This window comes from Dendropsophus ebraccatus, chromosome 2 (assembly GCF_027789765.1).
Source record: "Dendropsophus ebraccatus isolate aDenEbr1 chromosome 2, aDenEbr1.pat, whole genome shotgun sequence".
NCBI classification, from domain to species: Eukaryota; Metazoa; Chordata; class Amphibia; order Anura; family Hylidae; genus Dendropsophus; species Dendropsophus ebraccatus.
In genome coordinates this window covers 62,796,625-62,814,910 of record NC_091455.1, presented here as the reverse complement: position 1 = coordinate 62,814,910, position 18,286 = coordinate 62,796,625, and the positions used below count along the sequence as shown (strand labels likewise).

General features: G+C 41.7%; 1 protein-coding gene across 1 annotated transcript in view; it reads left to right on the top strand.

Moving 5' to 3' along the window:
- The window catches only part of LOC138783223 (desmoglein-4-like), a 43,308-nt gene that overhangs the window by 11,358 nt on the left and 13,664 nt on the right, over positions 1 to 18,286 (top strand). Inside the window, exons 2-9 of the mRNA XM_069957669.1 lie at positions 4,382 to 4,417; positions 5,803 to 5,940; positions 7,415 to 7,576; positions 7,796 to 7,940; positions 8,509 to 8,675; positions 9,666 to 9,800; positions 12,414 to 12,599; positions 16,795 to 17,066. Coding sequence (XP_069813770.1) covers positions 4,382 to 4,417; positions 5,803 to 5,940; positions 7,415 to 7,576; positions 7,796 to 7,940; positions 8,509 to 8,675; positions 9,666 to 9,800; positions 12,414 to 12,599; positions 16,795 to 17,066 — 1,241 coding nt within the window. The remainder of the gene's footprint in view (positions 1 to 4,381; positions 4,418 to 5,802; positions 5,941 to 7,414; positions 7,577 to 7,795; positions 7,941 to 8,508; positions 8,676 to 9,665; positions 9,801 to 12,413; positions 12,600 to 16,794; positions 17,067 to 18,286) is intronic.

Sequence of the window (18,286 nt, the reverse complement as noted above, 5' to 3'; positions counted from 1 at the left end):
CAATTTCAACATTGTGTGAACAGATCCTTTCTGTGTTTTTAATCCACTCCTGGTTTTGGTTGCAATATGAGGACCACAATACTGACTGAAATATACATAGTGTGAACCCAGCCTCAAGCTATATGGATGTTTAATCAGTGTTTAATTATTGTAGTTAATACAATAGCATAGCATTGGTAACCTAGTTGATCAGCAACCAATTTGTGGTAATGCAAGTACCTTCATTTATTCCCTAGTGACCCATTGGTATAGCATTCAATCCCTGATTACCAAGTGGAACAATGTGCAGGTCATTAGGAGAAGACTTGTTCCTGGTCAACAGGAAATACTGTTGCCATTTATTTGATTCAATGTCAATGAAGGTTCTTCTCATTGTTCTCTAGTCTTTATTATTGCTTGGACCCCTGCACCATGGTGTTACCACAGTGTAATAGTAGGAGTCATCCAGTCTGAAGAGAAAGCAATAAAAAGCTAAATATTACAGTGAAGTTACACTGTGGATATTTTTTATCAAACAAGTAAATAATATTGTGTTTCTTGATGAGCAAGTCCTTGATGAGCAAGATGAATAATGCCTCTGTCTTTAAGATGTCTATTGTTATAGTGTCTATTGTAATATTTTGCTTCATTCCTCTTGTTCTTATTCTACAGTGCCTAATATAGTGCCACTTAGAAACACAAATTTTCCAGAGGACAATTACATAAGTAGTATTTATTGTGGCACCAAACTATGATGTATTCTGCATTTGCTTAAGCACGGTCATAATTACTAGATTGTTATTCCTCCTTGGCAGCTCCAGCCACACCCTCAAGCAGGCAGACCATGGCTTAAAGGTTTTGACTCACAAATGTACAGATGGTAAAAATGGGTGGTGTGCTTGATATATGCCTCTAGCACTTATCTGAAGTATGATTCATGAAATAGGGTGCGGATTGCTTTTCGCTGATGAGACCTGTGTTTGTGCCCAGCCGAAAGCTTTTTACCTTCAAGCAATCTCGGCTTGAACCATGTTGTCAGTATTCTTATTTCAGTACTGTGTGTTATATAGAACACAATTTGAACTTGTTGACACAATATAAAGGGACTAAAAGAAAAAAAATCCTTGTCTGTATTGGATGTATTCTACACCTTTATGTTTGCTATAACTCTATACCTAGCTCTACATAGTCACACCCTATCTTCTTATGGGTGAACTTATGGCTATGCCAGGGGGCTAAAAGGTCAGAAAGGTTAAGATCTGTCTATTAGGCAACATCAAATAACTTTACACATGAGACACAATTCTATTGAATAAGCCTTTTCAACAGACAAATCAATGATAACATTTGAGGATAGAACGTTCCATTTACGAGGATGATGTTTTAGCACTTGGACCAATTTGGACCGTTAAACTGCATCTAGTTTTAATGGATAGCCATAGAAGTTTCTGTAATGTCCAACACAGCAAAGAAAGGACTAATAGACAGTACAGGAACTTCTTGTTTAGCTTTTTATATCAGTGGGATCTGTGTTTTCTTACGCTACGTGATGTGTAATTATAGTTATTATCTGTTGCACAACATAGGAAATCAAATAAATACTAAAGAGGTGGAGATGGAGAATGAGGGAGAGAGATGGGAGAGTATAGAAAGGAACAAAGAGGAGACAGAGGAGATAGAAAAGAGTCGGAGAGGGAAGCTCAAGAGTAAACTAAACAAACTGTACATAAAGACCTGTGTATATATGGAAACTACTAACCACATATGAAGGGTGTAGTTTCTTTCTTTACCAGTAACACAAACTCTTTTGCTATGATTGTGTTTATAGGTCATCATTTTTCAAAGATCAATCATAGTAAATTTTGGACCCAGTATTTCTAGTAGCAGGGGGGTGAAGCTGTGTGTCTGTTCACTCACTTTCAGGCTTTTGGGCCTAGCTGCATTGAGCAGCATGTGTCCTCTCTGCATGCAGTATAGATCCGGCCACTAGAGGGGGAGTGTGCGCACCCTTCCCAGATTTAAAGGCTCAGTACCTTAATTAGCTCCACCTGTGGCTTAGTTATATAAGGAGGCGTCCTGCACATGTGCCCTGCCTGAATGTAAAGGTCCTTTTGTCCAGCTAAGGTCTGTTATTGCTGGTTTTTCAAGAGCCTTCTGTACCTGTATTACCCAGCTTCAGTGTTCCTGTAGCCTCCATCCTGGTTTTGTGTTCCCACTGTGGTGTTTCTGTATCCTGGTGTTACTGCAGTTTGGCCCTGCACTCCCAGTTGGTTCCTATATTTCTGTGTGTTCCCATCCTGGGAGTGAACCTGACCTGACTTGTGTTTGTACCATCTATCTCTGCATGTGGTGTGTCCTGTGTACTGTCTGTTTGGCAAATTGAGTGATTACCACCCTTGCCATCTGGTTTGCCCAGACCAGCTGCCATGTGTTCCGTTTGTCTCAAGAGGTAGCAACCTAGTGTGCCCTCCGCTATCAGGACTATCTTGTGAAGAACTAAGGATACGCTTAGACAATGTCCTTAGGGATGGATGGTCACATGGCACAGTGGACTCATGTCCGCTTAACAAGCTGCACTATGTTAACCCTTTTCCTTATCCCCTCCAATATGCTGATATGCCTGTCAACGAGAGCTTCCTAAGGAATCTTTATAGGAATCTAGATGGTAAAACTGTGATATGGGCGATCGCTTACACGGTCACTGTTGTTTCAAGAAACACGTCATAAATCAATAGTAAACGATAACAAACATTGCCACTACTCCCCTACACTACTCACTACACTGAACAATTAGTGAACAAATGAGGAAATACAGCGGAGAAATATGGAATTACAGCGAATGATTAACAGTGATTTTGGTGTCAGCACCAAACGAACAATGAACGATTTCTTGTTGGCCGTTTGATCATTGCTGCATTTACACAAAACGATTATCATTTAAATTCGAATGATATAAGGATGATTCACATGATAATCGTCCCGTGTAATAGGGCCTGGATTGGAATCAGAGAGTGCATAAGAGTTTAAAGCGAGTATTAGATCTCATCCAGGCTTGGTTTATAAAGCCCTATTACACGGAATGATTATCAGCTGAATTCAGCCGATATTGGCCGCTACGGCTGCTTATCGTCCCATGTAATAAAAGGCAACGATTAGCTGCATGAACTATGTTGGCTGATCGTTGCTGTTGTTTGTCCTTCAACATGTTGTAAGACAATCGACTGTGATAGCAGCGATCTGCTGCCATCACTCCGTGGAACAGAAGCGGCAGCAGCAGACCGCCGCTATCCTCCATGGGCTGTCCAGACAATCTAGCGATCACCTGGGCAGCCTCTCCCCCCCTCCCGCAGCTCACGCGACCTCCCCTGCACTCACCCCTCCGCTGCCGCGTGTGTAGTAGCAGCAGCTCCAGCCAGCGGGGACGGAGGAGCAAACGAGCGCTGACAGCACTCGTTTGCTTCTCTATGTCGCCCTGTGTAATAGGGGCTTTAGTCTACACTTTTCAGCACTGCCCTATAATGTCTTCTGTGGTGGTGGTAGTGCTGCTGCTTCTTACAGCGTTTGTAATGATATAGAAGAGCAAAATCCATGTGTGTGTGCATGCGTATATGTCCAATGTATACAGAGCCAGCATAGAGGTTAGGCTTCACAACCAGCTGAGGGACAACTAAAATTACAGATGAAGCCTGCAGGCCAGACGTTTGTTGAAAATATATACAAGTTACACAATGGCCACTCCTCATGTACTCACACATAACTGCCTGAAACATTTCCCAAAAGGTTCTACATTGTTTGTTTGTTGGGGGATAATTGAAGTATACAATGACATCTCTTCCATCCTGGTTGTAATGCAGTATGCCAGGCAACATGCCAGGTATCTGTTACTCTACAAGCAGTAAATAATGCAGCGACACAGGCGTGAGCAATAGATAGCTGTTGGCCAATCTGCAATCATAGAAACGTGTATTTTAAGTGATGCGTTTATGGGTGCCCTTACATTTACAGATTTTTGTAGAGGCCTATCAGTGTCATTTAGGTCTGTATCATCTGCCAGAAAGCTGATCCGACATGCTTCTGAGCCTTTCTATGTCAATTTCTCTTTTCATTATGATTGTGTAATGTAAGCAGCCTCTGAATGATAACTCTATTATACGCAACAGGACGGTTTTATTCTTACAAACTCAAAAGATGTGGCACTGGTCTGATTGGTTAGAGATCAGATAGTAATCTGGTTACAGATAATAATATAATATATACGGTAATATTATTAATAAAATTATTAGTATAAATGTATAAACTGTATGAGTAGAAAAAAAATGACTGGGAATGAGTTGAAGTATAAGCATAGGTCACGTGAACGCTTGGCATTGCTGTTCTAACCAAAGTCATTTTTGTTTTCCAGATATGTTCACAATGCAGCTGCCACTGGAAAGTTCAGGTATTTAATAATATTTCTTAAGTAACACTGTTTACATTGTGAGGCTATGTTCACACACAGTCTTTTTTGGTCATTTGATGGGCACAGTGTTTACCAAAATACTGTGTGTGAACATAGCCTATCAGTGTAGGTAAAGTGTAAAAAGATTGAAGTTCGGGGCCCTTTATCCCACATACAACTGTCTAAGATGGTCCTCAGAGGGGGCACAATGCATCAGTCATAATTTGTGGTTGAAATTAGATGTAAGGGACTCGGGAGGGTGCATGGGCAGCTCAGATGTGCCAGGATTCATTTCCAGACATGTACCTCTAAACCGAATGCACTGGCAGGGAAATATATGTGAGATGCCAGTCTTAATAAGTCCCCCCCCCCCTTAAATAAACAGCGCAAAGCATTTTAGTTGGTGTTTCGGAAAACACAACACAATGCCAAGGTACAAAAACAGTGGTCTTACAGAAACCAGAAGATCCCTGCAAATTGAAACATTGATAGGGGTAAAAAGAGAAATTCCTGAGACTTCTGGTTTCTTTCATTTATAGAAAAAAATAACACTGGTCAGATCCTGCTGAGATAGATGGAACCCTAATGGAACAAAACAAATGTCTAATGTCACTTCAATTTAGATTGATGTGTCCCAGAACATTTTTGTCCATTGTGTGCATGTAACCTAAACACTATGCTGCCACTCAAACAACATACCACCACAGCACATTTAGTGACCCTGTACCCACAATCTGCCCCCACCCCCCACCCCCGCCAAACCTCCGCACCGTTAATACAAGATCTGTCCTAAGGTCTGTTCAGCAGGTGATGCAGTTCTTGTCCTAAAAAAACAACTTTTAACGTTATAGCGCTGTGTAAAACTGGTGTGGCCTAGAGTGTCTGGGCCCTAGACCTAGACCTCCGCCTCTCGGATCCTCCTTACCTCCCTCCTTAGGAATGCCTCTGCCCAGGATTTCTCCTTATCATCCATTCTCTGAACACTACACATGTGCCTAATCATTAAGAGACATGTGCCGTGTTCAGACAAGTGATGAATTGGAGAAATCCTTCCAGTGGCGTTCCTAATGATGAAGAGGGCAGGGAGGAGGGATGAGGGATAGACACTCTAGGCTACGCCAATTTGACACAGGGCTGCAAGTTTGATAGTTGTTTTTTAGGACAATAACTGCATCACAGAGTCGCTTTAAGATACATGGGTTACCTAAGCTAGTGGTTGACTCGCTGAATTGGATGCATTATTATAAAGTATAAAGTCACTTGTATAGACTATTTACCAATTAGTGGACTCGATCAGATTAAAAGTGAAAGCTCATGCCACAGGGCCCTATACATGTCTCTAATTATATGATCTTCTCTTCTAAAAAAAAAATATCACAATGCAGGTAAACATAGGAAAAAATGAAACAGGCAAAATATCATGGGAAGATTATCAGTATAAACGTCAGAAGCGTGAATGGATTGCTCCCCCACTGAACGTAAGAGAAGAAGAAGACAACCGATATAGAAATCCTATAGCAAAGGTAAGAGCTTAAACTGTAAAATGCATCATGCTTCATTTTTTGTTTTATATAAAGAACAGCGTTTATAAAGAATAGTGGCATATAAGACAATATCAGTTATGATTTAGATCAGTTTCCTACAACCCCCCTTGCTTGCAGGCTCAGTGGAGACCAACTGCTAGTATTTCCTGGAGATTGCAGTTGAACTGAGCATGCCTGGCCCACCTTAGTGAGTCATAACCAAGGGCAGCAACACAAAACAATGCAGGCTCAGGGAGGTTAGTAAATCTATATATCTTAAACAATACAGTTTTATAAATGCTTGTACATTTGAAATATGTCTAATTTTACATAATGCATCAGTTTACACCTAGTTTTCCTAATTACACAACCCCTTTAATGACCAGAACTTAGTCAACTAACAAGTACCTTGGGGTAATTTTCTGAATATATAGATGTCTGTACTTGGACCCTAAAGCATGGATTACTGCGCTTTAGAGTTTGAGTAAAAATATGTATATGCTTTGAGAATGACATGAACGTAGTCACTAGCTAACTACGTGTGGGCCAAGTCTACATGGCCTATGCCTGTCCATGCATGTATACTTCAGCATCCCATGCATAGATATACAGTGGTACCTTGGTTTAAGAATAACTTGGTTTAAGAGCGTTTTGGTTTAAGAGCTCACAGTTTTTCAAAATTGTGACTTGGTTTAAGAACATTGCTTTGGTTTAAGAGCTCCCTGTACTGGGTGGGAGGTGAGTGGGTGAGGGGTATGGTCTGCAAAGCGGGGTCTACAGCACTGTACTCTGACCCAGAAAGTCTCCCTCATCTTCCAAATCATAGCAGATCCACTTCAGGCTGGGGCTTACATCAGAGGACAGGACTGTGGAGTAATCTCTCCATAGCTGTAACCCCTCTCTCCCCAGAGAGAGAGTGCTGCATGTATGTGCCCACATCTGTCCTGCTCATTCCTTCATGCTCCCTGCAGACTCTGTCCGCCATTGTGTTTCCCTTCCTCTCCATTACTGTACAGTAACTTATATTATCACATATTCTGCTGTTTCTGATTTGTTTCATTTGTTTTACATATTATTCAGAATAATAAATCATTATTTTGGGGGTGTGGAACCTATTGTCTGCATTCCTATGATTTCTTATGGGAAATTTTGCTTTGGTTTAAGAATGGATTTGGATTACAAGCACAGTCCCGGAACAAATTATCCTCGTAATCCAAGGCACCACTGTACATATAATACATATAATTGCCACATATGTCACAGTTATGGTGTGAATGCACCCTTACTTTGGGCCACTTTGCCATCTGGAGATCAAGGACCCCAGTCTCCTGTTAGAGTGGAGTCGTGGGTCGCTTATTATCTAGCAGATAGGGGGTAACTTAATCAGATACAAAACCATTTAGGTGCAGCTGTATTGAAATCAGCAGTGATTGTAATAAAATGTCTATAATGTATATCATCTTCATGTTGACAGGTCCATTCTGACATTGAGGTGAAAAAAGGTGTTATAAGGTATCATGTGACTGGACAAGGTGTGGATCAGCCCCCTTATGGGCTTTTTATAATGGATCCTCTAACTGGATACCTGAATGTGACTGGAGTTATTGTGGACCGTGAAACAATCTCAATTTTGTATGTAAGTTAACATGACTTAATGCACACTGCAACAAATTGGCAATGTTTGGTGTCTCTGTTCTATGCCAAGCATTAGAGCAAACTAAAATTAGGGCCTAAATATCTTATAGACAGATCTTCTTTGTTCAAAACTACTCCATTTCCTTAGCTATAATTTTGTAACATTATATCATTCATCACAATTAGAACAATTATTGTCTTGTATTGTTATTTATTTTAGATTACGGTCCATGCTGTATCGGGTACTGGTACAGAGGTAGAGAAGCCATTACAGATGCGAGTGCGCATATTGGACATCAATGACAATCCACCAGTATTCTCCCAGAGTGTTTTTGTTGGTGCCATTGAAGAAAATAGCAGAGCAAGTAAGTGCAGAATGCTAAGAGATACAAGATAATTCAAATACCATGAAGGCATGTTCAATTCTATCACTGCTTTGTGCACTGTGAAGACCGAGTACTGCATGCTGTATTATTTGATATTAAAGGGAATCAGTCAGCTCTATATCATGCTCAGAACTTGAGGGTCAAAAGGATGTGCTGAGCCTCAGGATGCAGCCCCCTTCCTCCCCTACCCTCCAAACTTTGCCTAAATGATGTACACAGCTCTCTGTCAATCAATCAAGGCACAGGAGGGTGGGGGAGGGAGGAGGCTGCATATTGCAGCTCAGCACAGCCTCTTTGACACTTTATCTCTGAGCATGATATAGAGCAACAGATTCCCTTTAAGGCTATGTTCAAACTTTGTTTTGTGTTTATATTTCAGTTTTCATTTTAATACATTTAATTTTGCTGTGGTGATGCATAGATGAACATACACCAGGCCTAAGCAGGCAGGATGAATCTTATCTGGCCAGAGTAGTTATTTCTGTAAGCCATGAATGTTGAATGAACTGTATACATCCATCTTGATTCATCAATTTGTGTATTTTAGATACTCTAGTGATGCAAATCCTCGCTACTGATGCAGATGAAGAAAATACTGTAAATTCTCAAATTGCTTACAGAATATTATCACAGTCTCCAGGTGATCCTGCAATGTTCATCATGAATCAATATACTGGTCAAGTCTTTACCATGTCTAGTTATCTGGACAGAGAGGTAAACCATTAACTCTTAAAAGGTCACTGAGTTTTTAAAAAGTTTTCAACACAAGAAATGAGCAAACTCACAGTAAGTTCAGGTTCAGAAACTCCCGAACGCTCTGCATTTTACTTCCGGTCACTGGAGAGGGTGGATGCAGCCCGAAGACTTCCTGGAAAACATGAATACAGCTTATGGCTGTTTTCATGTTTTCCAGGTAGCCCAAGGACTGTATCCATTTTCTCCAGTTTGGTAGTTTGCAAACCCAAACTTACTGTAAGTTTGCTCATCTCTAATAGGGATCTGTTAAGGACTGAGTGTTCACAGTGTCGGACTGGCCCACCAGAGGATCCTCCGGAGGGCCCCCAGCATTAGAACCTGCACTAACACTGACTGACATGTTGTTTCCTCGCTGGTTCTTCTTTGGTGGGCCCCCAGGATCATTTCCTCTGGTGGGCCCCAGATACCCCAGTCCCACTCTGTTTATACACAAAGCAATTCTTGGTTCTATTCAGATCCAGTCCAAACTTTTAACAAGTCCCTAGGACATGTCAAATGTTTTTAAGACACTAAGGTACCTTGCAAAAAAACCTGAACCCTAGAAACACATAATACAGATTAAGTAAAAAAGTACCCTTACCCCTAGTATTTTTCAGCCTGCAGAATTTTCCGCATGTTCCGGAAATATGGGTGAATTCATTGCTAATCTGTTCCATTTTTTGTCTGGAGAATCGTTGTAGGGTATGGCTTACTCAACAGGGGAGGCCATGAAGGGCAAACAAGACTGCGGGGGGAGGCCCCTGCTGCAGTGAGCAGTTTTAAAACTAGTTATTAGATTATAATGACACTAGAAATAGGACCTGTCCTGACTATGTATAGCTGATTATAAGCTTAAAGCACTATATTAGGAGGTATAAATGTTGGGCAGGCGTTCACATAAATGTATATAAAATCATAATGCACTAAGTGTATTCTGAGTACTTATTGAAGGTTTGTTTTGTATTTCAGACAGTAAGTGGTTATAGCCTTATGGTTAGTGGATCTGACTTAAATGGAGCCGCTGGAGGACTATCTGGACAATGTGGTGCTGACATCAAAATCATAGATGTGAACGACAACTTCCCTACACTTGAGTTTGATTCAGTGAGTATACTGCACAATTTCAGTAATGTTTTCAAATACCATGTGAAATTAGGGGAGAAAATGCCGATCTTTTCCATATGATTTGGCAATGTCCAAAGGTCTTGTTTTTTTGGCAGTCTGTTAAATCATTTTTGGAGGAGACACCGGAGATAAGACTGGAAGGTACTAATATAGAGATGATTCTGGGGGACTATGTGGAAGATGGTAGTGTGGGATTCTTTGGAAACAAGGTCTATGCAATTGGTAAGGTACTAATTGCGAGAAAATGGTTCCATAGGGAAGCCCCTAATTTGAAGGAATGGAAGGCATTAATGGGGAAAATCAAGTATTATGAGGAATGTTTAGCTAAGAGGGTATATATAAAAGCGCTAAATAGGCACAGTAAGATTTGGGTTGGATGGAAAGACTGTTAAAGGGCATTAATGGATCTGGGTACTATTTAGATTTTTTTTTTCTTTTTTTTCTATAACTTCAACAAATCTGTCACTGTCATTATAACTTTTAAAATCTAAATCGATAGTAGATCTGATACTAAGCAAGTTTGCAATATACATTCATTATTTTTTTGTTGTTGTTATCACGCTGTAAAACAAAGATGAACTTACCAGAAATCCAGGTCCAGTCGCCTGAAGGCAGATTTTCTGCTAGTTGAAAAAAATAGGCTAGGCTAGGTTTAAACAGATGCGTTTTTTTTAACATACAGAAAAGCAGTGTCAGCACTACTTTTCTGTCCGTTACGATCCGTTTTTTTATAATGGAAGTCAATGGAAAACTGATTCAAACGGATGACACACAATTGCATCCGTTTTTTGCATCTGTTTTTTTGCATAAAACGTATACGTTAAACAGATTGCAAAAACGCAGTGTGAACCCAGCCTAAACACAGGACTTCCGGCCAATGTGTCCATCAGTCACACGACTGTCTCCTCCATGAGGGCTCAAATGACCTGGGAAGCACAGGAGTTCCTGTTTTCTGACTCTTTGTGGAAAAAAGTCAGAAAACAGGAAGTGCCGTGTTTCCCATGATAACTAAAGAAAAATAATGTAAATTGCAAACTTGCTTTATATCACATCTACTGTTGATTTAGATTTTGAAAGTTATCAAAGTTAACAGCAGTGACACTATAAAGCGAATGTTCCATTAGGTCCCACAATCCTTTTTTTGAACCACCACTCAGTTCCTGCGCACTGTGCTAGTCCATTCCTAAGCATCGGCAGGCCCGCCCCCAGTGCTTCATGCTAGGCCGCTGCTCTGGAATAGACTGCCACTGTCCATGGGAACCGTGCGGTGGTTCAAAAAAAAGCTCTGCGGCAGAGGAATCCCCACCAATCCATTCATATAGAAAACTTAATGGTATAATGGTACATTCGCTTTAAATTTGTATCTATGTTTCCCACTAACAATACTGCTTCAAACTAGATTAAAAGATTCCCATGTACATTATATTTAAAGGGATCTTTTCTGGACAGCTATTTTTTTATTTAAAAGGGCTCATGGTATGGTGATAAAGAAAGAAAATTGTAATAACCTGCCTCCACCAGTGTTAGCTCTGTAAAGGAAATACCCACTCGAGTCTGTCGAGTCCACCCCAGCTGAGTGGGCATTCCCCATGAGTTGACAGGAGAGGTGGTAACAGGAACTGGCACCATTGCAATGGCAATAATAGGGGCTTAGAAGCAGGTGAGTACAGACATTTTTCAGCCCACCAGAAGCTCATTTAAAATTTCTGTCCAAAATACTCAAAGTTGATAAAAAGAAAAATTCCAACCAAAATAATAATTTATTAGGTAAATTTAACAACAAACGATTATTTTATTTAACAGACTGACTGTTATTGTCTGGGAAGGAGGTTTTTCGGGTAAAAGACAAAAGATCTTTTAATAAAAGATAGAAGTATAAGTAAGTACTGTATACAGGATAAGATGAGAACTATCTTTCTAGGAAACAAAGGAGATGGAAATTGACAAGTCTGATGATTTGAAATTTTTTTCATCCAGCAGGGGCAGCGGGGAACATAATATACAATTACAAATCTTCCCATGCCATAGCAGCACTAGATTGCGGCTACAGGATCTTCTTCACAGCCAGGCTAATGAGGCTAATGGATTGCCCACTCAGCCAGTCATTGAAAGGGGCGGGACACTGTTGCAGTGACTGATTGGCTGAGTGGGCAATCCATTAGCCTCATTGGGACATTGGCTGTGAAGAATGGGTCATACATTTTTCATGTCATGAGTCATGAGGTCATCGGAACTTAGTAGAAAATGCCCTGTCGCAGGGGTCCTGTGGTTCAGCGCTTCGCAGGCATAGAGAGAGATACTGTAAGTAATGATTGTTTATTATGGTTCTGTGTTTCTGCCGGCTGTGGAATTTTTCAAATCACCACACTTCTCCATTAAGGGGAATGAAAGACAACAGACAAAACCTAGCATGAAAACAGGGGGCTCATTTTGTTCTAATGCCAGTGTATATTGGCATTAAAATCGATATGGAAAAAGAGGATATACAGTAACTTCCAAAAAAGCTAAAGATTTAGTTTTTTTTAAAACAAAATATTGAAAAAAATATTTTTTTTGCCGTATCTAAGCATTTCTTTATTTTTTCATTTCCAGTATTCAGTTCAAATCAAGGAGAACATGGTTGGCTTAACAGGCCTAAGGATGAAAGTTTTTGATGCAGATGAAATGTTCTCTGATAACTGGATTGCAGTATTCGATATTGTATCAGGCAATGATGGTGGATGGTTTGCCATCGAAACGGATGCTGAAACAAATGAAGGCTATCTGAGGGTTGTCAAGGTAAATATTCTGTAAATATGATAAATATGTACCCAGATCGGAACATCATGGCTGACATTACTGTACACATTGAAAACTGGATCATTTATCTCTCAAGTAACTTTATTGTATACACATTTTTTACTCCAGGGCTATCACACATGGTGTAAAGTGAAACTGGCTCAGTTGCCCCTAGCAACCAATCAGATTACACTTTTTATTCCTCACAGACTCTTTGGAAAATGAAAGCTGGAATGTGATTGGTTGCTAGGGGCAACTGAGACAGTTTCACTTTACACCATCTATATCATAAAAATGAAAGTCTGTCTGTCTGTCCCATATAGACTTCCAAACGCCTGAACCGTTTGACCCCAAATTTAGCACACAGATACATTGGGTGCCCGGGAAGGATAGAGCGAAGGTCCTGTCCTTGCCAGATGTACAGGAGGGGAGGGGGAAGGGGAAGACCACCCTATAGAAATGAATGGGAAAATCTCCACACTGCACACACAGGTGACATAATTAGCTGCAGCTTTGCCCAGGAGAAACGGCAGTTGGGAGCCTTAGCAAGCAATAGGATTACTACTTTCATTTTCACAGGGAGCTGTGGTTGCTAGGGCAGTTGCCTCACAACATCCACAGAAATAACTGGTAGATCCCCTACTCCATCTATACAGTACATGTATATACAGGACCCCCTACTCCATCTATAGAGTACATGTATATACAGGGCACTACAGGTATACAGGACCCCCTACTCCAACTATACAGTACATGTATACAGGGCAGTATTACCAGCTGCTGCTGCCCTAAGCACTAAACCTGAGGACGCCCATCTTCACTCACTTATTAGCATCATGATAGATTGGTAGATAATAGCTTCAGAGGTCACATTTAACACCACCATATCAGACCTGACCAATACCGCCATACCAGACCTGACCAATACCGCCACACTGTGACTGGATAACACCTCCATACCAGACCTGACCAATACCGCCATACTGTGACTGAATAACACTGCCACACCAGACCTGACCAATACTACCATCCCCCTTCGAAAAGACCCTAGATTTTCTGGCATGTCTGAACAGGAGGTGGAAAAATAGAAAAATAAAAAGTTGTTTTCTTCCCCCTGCTCCCTGGTGCTGCCCCCATGCAAGGTGCTGCCCTAGGCAGACCACGAGTGCCTAATGGTAAATACGTCCCTGCAGGTATACAGGACACTACAGGTATACAGGACCCCAAAACTATACACTACAGGTGAACGGGACCTCCACCAGCTATATAATACAGGTATACAGGACCCCAAACTATACACTACAGGCATAAAAGAACTCTACCAACCATAAACTACAAGTACACAGGACCCCCAAACTATACACTACAGGTATATAGGACCCCCAAACTATATACTACAGGTATACAAGACCTCCACCAACTATACACTACAGGTATCCAGGACCCTTAAACTATAAACTACAGGTATAGAAGACCTCCATAAACTATACATTACAGTTATACAGCACCTTCACCAACTATATATTACAGGTATACAGGACCCCTTACTATACAGTGCAGATATACAGCCCCCTCCAATTATACAATACTGGTATACAGGACCTCCCTCAACTATACACTACAGGTATACAGCCCCCACCCCAACTACACACTACAGGTATACAGCCCCCCCACTATACACTACAGGGTACATTTTCTAGTCTATATAATAAAAATGAAAGTCTGTCTGTCTGTCCTGTATAGACTTCCAAACGCCTGAACCGTTTGACCCCAAATTTGGCACATAGATACATTGGGTACCCGGGAAGGTTATAGCGAAGGTCCCATCCCCGCCAGATGTACAGGAGGGGAGGGGGAAGAGCAGCGCCCCATAGAGATGAATGGGAAAATCTCCACACTGCAAAAACAGGTGATATAATTAGCTGCAGCTTGCCAGCAGTAAGTGGCAGTTGGGAGCCTTAGCAACCAATAGGATTACTACTCTCATTTTCATAGGGAGCTGAAATCTGAATGGTTGCTAGGGCAGCTGCCTCACATCCACAGAAATAACTGGTAGACTCCCTACCCCATCTATACAGTACATGTATACAGGACCCCCTACTCCATCTATACAGTACATGTACACTGTGACTGGATAACACTGTCATACCAGACCTGACCAATACCGCCATACTGTGACTGGGTAACACTGCCACACCAGGCCTGACCAATACAGCCTTACTGTGACTGGATAACACTGTCATACCAGACCTGACCAATACCGCCATTCTCTGACTGGATAACACTGCCATACCAGACCTGACCAATACCGCCATACTATGACTGGATAACACTGCCATACCAGACCTGACCAATACCGCCATACTGTGACTGGATAACACTGCCATACCAGACCTGTTCAATACCGCCATACTGTGACTGGATAACACCGCTATACCAGACCTGACCAATACCACCATAGCCCCCCTCGAAAAGACACCAGATTTTCTGGCAAGTCTGAACGGGAGGGTACTGCCCCTCTGCAAGGTGCTACCCTACTCACCAGACCATGGGTGCCTAATGGAAAATACGACCCTGCAGGTATACAGGACACTACAGGTATACAGGACCCCAAAACTATACACTACAGGTGCATGGGACCTCCATCAACTATATACTACAGGTATACAGGAACCCAAACTTTACACTACAGGTATACAGGACCCCAAAACTATACACTACAGGTATAGAGGACCTCCATCAACTATATACTTCAGGTATGCAGGACCTCCACCAACTATATACTACAGGTATACAGGACCCCAAACTATACACTACAGGTATACAGGACCCCAAAACTATACACTTCAGGTATACAGGAACTCCACCAACTCTATACTACAGGTATACAGCACCTTCACCAACTCTATACTACAGGTATACAGGACCCCCGAACTATATACTACAGGTATACAAGACCTCCACCAACTATACAATACAGGTATCCAGGACCCTCAAACTATAAACTATAGGTATACAAGACCTCCACCAACTATACATTACAGGTATACAGCACCAACTATATACTAGAGGTATACAGGACCCGCGAACTATACAGTACAGGTATACAGGACCTTCACCAAATATACACTGCAGATATACAGGACCTCCCTCAACTATACACTACAGGTATACAGCCCCCCAACTACACACTACAGGTATACAGGACCCCCCCAACTATACATTATAGGTATACAGTCCCCCCAACTATGCACTACAGATATGCGAGACCCCTAAAAACTATACACTGTAGGTATACAGAACCACTCCAACTATGCACTACAGGTATACACTAATTCCACTGATTAACTCAGATGAAAAGATACCTTTAGCTTGGCCTCCTGGGCACCTTAGAGCAAATCTAATTAACATACTGACACTTTATACCCGGGCAGCGCCAGGTACATTTTCTAGTGTTTGATTAATCTCCCCCAATTTGTTTTTTACATTTATGGTCTATATTGTTTTGTGCAATCAATTTTCCTCATTTACTTTATCTCTGCATGTCTGTTACAGACATACATGTGATCTTGTCAGAAACATAACTTTAAACAATGGGGCCCTGATGCAAAACCAACACCAAGGTCTCTGAAAGCCATTAATATTAGATCAGATCTGACTACCTGCACCCCTGCCGATCAGTAGTAAGAACCCCCACCCCGAGATGTGAGATATCTGATCCCTACATTTATGACCTTTCCAGAGGATAGGCTATCAATTTTAAGAGCTCAGATGAGCCTAACAGGCAAAAACTTCATGTTAAACAAACATGTATACAGCCTTTATTTGTATTATGAGATCACTTCATAGATCTGTGCAATTAGCATAATAAAAATAATGGTCCCTCCCCACGTATAGTGCTACGTTCTCTTACGTGAGGGTATATGCACCTCTGCCACCTTCTGCACTATTGGCTATGCCATTGGTGTGTTATTACCATTTTGTGAAGCAAGAATTGCCTCACAAGTGCCGAAGCAACATTAGGAATGATCTTGTAAATTCCACAGTAACAGTTAAATAAGCAGCAATCATATCAACTCATGGTGCAGATGACAGTAAAACTTTCAGTCTAGGAGAAAAACTAATACTAAAACTAAGAAAATTTGTCTTTCTAATTCCATGTTTTGTTTTGTTTTTTGTTTTTTTGTGTCCATAGGCATTGGATTATGAGGCAATGCAGTCAGCCAAACTAGCTTTTCTTGTAGCTAACCGGGCAGCCTTCCATTACTCTATAATGTCTGAATACCAAGCAAAAGTGACTAACATAAATGTCCAAGTACAAAATGTAAGAGAAGGGCCTATGTTTGTTCCCTCCACCTATAATATACAGATCCCAACCGGATTATCAGCAGAACAATTAGTACAATATGTATTGGTCAAAGCTGTCGCTATGGATTTAGATACTGGAGGACCAGCCACAAATGTTGTGTAAGTTACAAAATTCATTAATATGTGACTATGAAGTATTAATAGTATAATCCAACTTAAAACACACTGTATGACTATGTTTCCACTTTGGGAACATATCAGGTAAAGGCGTCCATCTTCTTAAATAGATGGCCGCTAATAATGATCATGGTCTTTATTAGCGGCCGTCTATGTTAGAAGACGGACGCCTTCCCCGATATTTTCCTGATGTGGGAACATAGCCCATAGGGGATCTATGTCAGATCATAGGGGTCCATTCGCAACTCACCACTTGACCCCACAGTCCATCTTGGGTCATCATTTACAAGAATACAGGGGATCCCAGGAGTCAGACCCCTGGCAATCTGATGCTTTGACCTATTGTGTGGGGATGAGTTTCAAGTTTAAATACCAGTACAATATTAATAAAAGGATAAGACTTTGAAAACATGTTCTCATAAGAATATGTCATGATAAGCCACCAATTGTTTATCAGCAGGGTGCTGACACCTGGCACTCCCCAACAGTCAGCTGTTCAGGAGAGTCATGGTTTATGCACAGTGAAAGGAATGGGAGCAGGGCTGCAGTAACGGCCCCACCACAACGCAATGAATGACGTGTGACTTGCAGCCCTGTGTCAAACTGGCATGGCCTAGAGTGTCTATGCCCTAACCTTGCAACGCCTCTCCTTCCCTCATCCCCGCCCTCTTCACCGTTACGAATGGCCCTGGAAGAATTTCTTCTATTCCTAACTTGTCTGAACACTGCACATGTGCCTTAATGATCCAACACATGTGCAGTGTTCAGACAGATGATAGATAGTAGAAAACCTGCCTGGAGCATTTCTAATGATGAAGAGGGTGGGGAGGAGGGATAGAGAGCCGGTGCAAGCTTAATGCACAGACACTCTAGGCCACGGCAGTTTGACATAGGGCTGCAGGTTTAAAAGCTGTTTTTTGGACAATAACTGCATCACCTGCCAAAAAGACCCCAAGACAGATCTTGGATTAAAAGCAGCTATCTGACGAAAAAAGTAGTTTTGGGGGGGGGGGGGGGGGGGTTAAGGGCCTATTACACGGGTCGTTTAGAGGAGCACACGAGCGCTCTCAGCGCTCGTTTGCTCCTCGTTCCCCGCTTGCTGCCGCCGCTATTCAACGCAGCTGCAGCGAGTGGGTGAGTGCGGGAGGGGGCGGCGGGGAGCTGCAGGGGGGCTGCCCGGGTGATCGCTGATCGTCCGGGCA